The following is a 4,717-nucleotide window of genomic DNA, read 5'->3' on the forward strand; positions in this document are numbered from 1 at the left end:
AAATAGATCACGGCTGTGAATCGGTTTGTTTATGAGCTCAGCGCCGAGGCCTGCAAACTCCTGCGTCCCCCGCGAAGTGCGTTTGAGTCTGGCGGTGTCTGGCGGTGTGACGTGGGCCAGTGCTGTGCGGCCTCGTGCGGGCGGCTGGACCTCCCCGGGCCTCGGTTCCCCGCCCATGGAACGGGGAGCAGCACCTGCTGCAGACTGGGTGTCGCCCCGGCTCTAAGCGTTGGGTTTTATCGTCGGCTTGCATCCCCCACTCCCCTTCCCCGGCCACCAGTCTCCTTATCCTCTGAAGTGAGGGCGTAGGGCTTCGAGGTGTCTAATCGCTGCTCCTTTCAGGTCTAAAATTAGAGGTATTTTTAATGAAAACTGGGAACGGAAGTAGTGTCTCTCTGCCATTCTGTTTTGCTGTGAACTGTGGGTCGTAGCAGATATGCAGAGGCCACTGTCACAGACGCTTGGGGGACTGGCCTGGGCTGGCTTGGGTGGTGCGCCAGGCTGTGCCACCCTGACTCTCAGAGGGTGCATGGCAGAGGGTCCCCCTGACTTTGACAGGACAGTCCTTCGGGGTTGCCGAGCTGAATCGTCAGTCTGGAAGCCGCCATCGGCTGGGCCTGGCTGGGAGGGTCCCCACAGAGGATGTCTTGGTTTCAAATGCCTCGGGCCCTGTCCCCTGTCCCTTTACTGACCTCTCTCTCTCTCTCCACCTTTTCTCTCTGCAGCCTTTGCTAGGGAAAGCCTGTTTGTAAGTATATTTCTCTGAATAATTTTGATGCTCGCACCTCCTTCTTGCTTGCCAGTTTGGCTTCCTGCCTGTTGAAACGTCGAGAGTGATGACAGTTTTTGTGCAGTCTGAAGGAGGGAGGGGGGACGAGCGGATTCACGAGTTTTAGCAGAGGACGCAAGAAGCAACTCTGGCCCGGCTGTTTGCTCTGTGTCCCGGCGCTGCCGCCGCTGCAGCTGGCCCCTCCTCGCCCCCTCGGGGTCCTCGGTCGCTGTGGTAGCAAACCTTGTCTTGCCCCCTGGCCTAGCCCATGCCTGCCGCCGCTGACTTGAGGGTGTGTGTCCCCCTGGGAGAGCCCCTTCCATTTTGAGAGGAAACTGAGCCCAAGGCCTAGGCTGCAGCACAGGTAGAGGCCCTGCAGCTTCTCCCTCCTGCTCTGGCTGGGGACCCCCCTCTGGGGGGCTCCAGGACTCCACACTCCAGAGAGGTCTAAATGGAGACCATCGCTCTGGATCAGGTCGTCCCGTGCCGGACGGAACCTGCCCCGTCTTCACGGTCACGTTCAGGAGCGGAAGCGGCCTCCACGTCAGACCCGCTGGGCTTCCCCTTTGCTTTCACTGGAGCTCTCTGCAGAAAGTTCCGGTTAAGTGTCCACTAGAGCGGCTGCTGGTACTGAGCATTTCCGCTGCCCACTACCCCGGTGGTCCCCAACCTCACCAGGAACCACGCGTGGCCTTGTGTTGCTGTTGTAGTCACAGCCACCATGCAGTATCCCCCTCCCCAGCCCGCCGGGCTCCCTGTGGCTGCTCGAGGCACCTCGACTAATTCATGCAGAGGTGGAAAGGGCCTGGGTTCGGCCCGCTAAGCTCAAGCGTGGCTTGTTCTTGGCAGCGTGCTTGGGTTAGACGTCACCCTGTAAGTGAAACGTGTTTTGTCATGCTTTACAGCTCACGGAACACGTGCTTGCCCATGTGCTGTGTCTTTGGTCCTTAAAATGACCCCAGGACGTTGGCAGGGCAGGTACTGTCCCCGTTTATCAGACGGGGGGCCGAGGGTAAGTCGCTTGCCCACAGCGATCCACCCGTCGGTGGCAGAACCGGGACTCGACCGGGTGTCCCAGCCCTGAAGGCTGCCTGCCTCCTCCGGGCCACTGTCGGAACAGCCCGGCCACGTCTACCTGCCCTGTCCAGGGCGCCTGGCGCTCGCGGCCGGCGGGGCACGGCCCGCAGCTGTGTGTTCCTCTTTGGCTCTTGCGGCCTGTCCCATGAGGCTGCTTCCTGGGGCCATGGTGCGTTTACTCACTGCTGGACCTGTCCGTGACATTCGGGCTTCAGGGAGAACAGCCGCTGGAAGGCGGGCCTTGCACACAGAACGTTCCAGATCAGCGGCTCTCCTCATGGGAAGACTCACCTTTGGGTTTGGAGCCTTCCGGTTTTGCACCTGTGCGTCTCCTGCTCCTTATGACCCGGAGCCTGATGTTGCCAGGAGGGAGATCTTCCTGCGCGGAGGGGGCCATTTGGGCACTTTCCCCCCCACTTCTAAGGTTGAACTTGCCTGTCTTCAAGGCTAATGGCACCTTTGGCTAGACTCCCTCCAGTTCAGTCCAGATGTGTTTCCTCTGCACCCTTCACACCTACGTTCCACGGGGGTCCCAGTGTCCAGCCCAGCCCGGGAGCATGAGCCCATGTCTGGGGCTGTGGACCCTAAAATGTCACACCGAGCCTGGTCTGATCTTGGCTCTGTTACCCTCTCTCTTTGGACTCTGGGCAAGATGATGTAATTCTGGGACTTCAGCGTCCTCGCCTTTAAGGTGGGGACAGGAGAGCCATGAGGCGTTTTGATAAGGTGGCATGTGCAGCGTCTCTGGCCCACAGCCTGGGCCGGTGGCCGATGGCTGTTACTGGGGGAGAGGCGTGCCCTGTGACTTGGTGGGCTCGTGCGGCACGTCCACCGTGTTTTGATGCCTCGTGTCCCTTCTGCACAGGCCTGTGGGGTTCCCTTTCGCAAGCAGCAGGAGCACCAAGCGACGGGGGAAGGGAGGCCCCTGGGGTCTTAGGGGCTATGGCCTGAGGGTGCCAGTGATCATGGTTTCCCAGTCAGACGTGGCGCCCTGCAGCCCCCCACCCCCCGTTCCCGAAGTGTCCTTGATTTTCCAATTTCAAATGCGCGCCGTAAAGAAAATACTGCTAAAGATGTGTTGTTTTTCTTTTCCAACATGTTTCTTCCTTTTCCCCCACTATGCTTGAAAGACGAACTGTCTGTCACATTTTCTCAAAGTTTTCTCCTTACTAACCTTGGAAAGGTAAATGGCTCGGTGCATGCCACCCTCTGTCCCCTCCGCATCTCAGAGTCACGGCGCCTCCGCCCTGCGTGGCGCGGGGCGCCCCGTTCTTTGTGGGGACCGGCCATTGTGGAGTATGTGACCCGTACCCCTTGTGCCAGGCGACCTGCGGTCTCCCAGAGCCGCGCCATTGTCTCGGTCCCCTCTCTGGCTTCCTGCTTCCGCTCCGTGTGTGCTGACCGGGGGCCCCGCGAGTGAATGATCCGGCGTAGCCCGTGTCTGTGGTCCTGTGTTGCGTCACATCCGTCTGTGGGTGCTCGGAGCCTTGGTCTTGGCGTATCTGAGGGTGGGTGGCAGCCAGCCGCTGCCGATGGACTCAGCAGCACCTCGCCCTCCAACCCCACTGGTTGGCTGGGTGTCTGTGACCGCGAGGCTGCAGGGCTCCCCAGCGGACGCCGCACTCACAGGGGCACCTGATGTCCTTGTGGTTGGAGGGTTGGCTGGCCCCATCTCCTGGGTCCGGCGGAAAGCGGGCTCAGGGCCGGCGGGAGTTCTCTGCTCTAGAGGCTTCTGCAGCGGGGGCCTGGGTTCTGCAAGGCAGGGTGGGCCGGGGTGAGCCCTGCAGATCTCTCTGCCCACCCCTTTAAGAGAGCCTTGGTGGGACACTCAGAACAGGAGAGAACATTTTTTAAAGCTGTTTCCCTTTCTGGCGGGGCGAATTGAGGAGGTTAAGTAAAGGGACAGCTGCTGTGAGGTGGCAGCCATCATCTGTCCCCAGTTGATTGAAAAACATTTGTTTAAGGGGGTATTGATACTGGCCAGCATCTCGGGGGTGAGGCTTCTGCCTGGATTGCTTTTAATGGCACTTTCCGGGGCGGGGGCGGCCTTGGGGCTCCGAAGGGCCGTGGGCCGAGGGTCCCTTGCGTGCCCGCCGCAGCGCCGCCTGCTCTGCCCCCTGCCCTCCCCGCCTGCTGCAGGCAGGAGTCAGGCTCTCTGCTGCGAGGCCCTGCGCCAGCGTGACCCCGGGCTCACCCTCCGTGGTCCCGGGTGACCGCACCTGTTTGGGGGGCGGAGCTGTCCCCGCGTGCTCTGTGGGGGCGGGGGAGGGGTCGCATGGCTTTAGACCCCCTGCATGGGAAGCCTGGTCCGCAGCGAGAATAACTCCCCTCCCCCGCCCTCTTCTCTCCCGCACCCAGGACGTGAAGGGCCCCCCGAGCAGCGCGGACCCCTCGCGGACGCAGTGAGGCGGACCCTGCATCCCGCCGTTTCCCGCCCGCAGCTTAGGCAGCACCTCCACCCGCCCGAGGCCGGCGACCCCCAGGACTTCCCCCCAACGGGGTCGGACAGCGTGGAAGAGGGGCCTCGGGTCAAAGAGAACCCCTGCCCCCCAGACTGTCGGCCGGGAGACCCCAGGACGCCTCTCCCGTGCGCATGTGCAAACGCAGCCCCAGCCGCCTCCCCACCCCACTCTCCCCGTCCCCCGCTGCCCCCGCCTTCCGGCCTGGGGCCTCCCCGACCCTCCACGAGGCCTGGGGGGGTGAGAGAGGCCCCGAGGAGGGGGTCTCAGGGGCCTCTGTGCTGTTCTGCTCCATTTCTGGGATCCTGGCCTGGAGTGTTCCCACTGGGTGACGCCGGCCCCGGGGCCTGGATCCCGGCTGCCCAAGGTCCACGCTGTTGAAGGCGGCCCCGGGGCTCGCGGGGGAGCACCT

General features: G+C 62.4%; 1 protein-coding gene across 1 annotated transcript in view; it reads left to right on the forward strand.

Moving 5' to 3' along the window:
* The window catches only part of PFKFB3 (6-phosphofructo-2-kinase/fructose-2,6-biphosphatase 3), a 23,154-nt gene extending 18,443 nt beyond the window's left edge, over positions 1 to 4,711 (forward strand). Inside the window, exon 15 of the mRNA XM_006906951.3 lies at positions 4,205 to 4,711. Within this exon, the coding sequence (XP_006907013.1) occupies positions 4,205 to 4,252 (48 nt within the window). The 3' untranslated portion in view covers positions 4,253 to 4,711. The remainder of the gene's footprint in view (positions 1 to 4,204) is intronic.
* The last annotated feature ends 6 nt before the right edge of the window (positions 4,712 to 4,717 follow it).

Source organism: Pteropus alecto, unplaced genomic scaffold (assembly GCF_000325575.1).
Source record: "Pteropus alecto unplaced genomic scaffold, ASM32557v1 scaffold11, whole genome shotgun sequence".
NCBI lineage: Eukaryota > Metazoa > Chordata > Mammalia > Chiroptera > Pteropodidae > Pteropus > Pteropus alecto.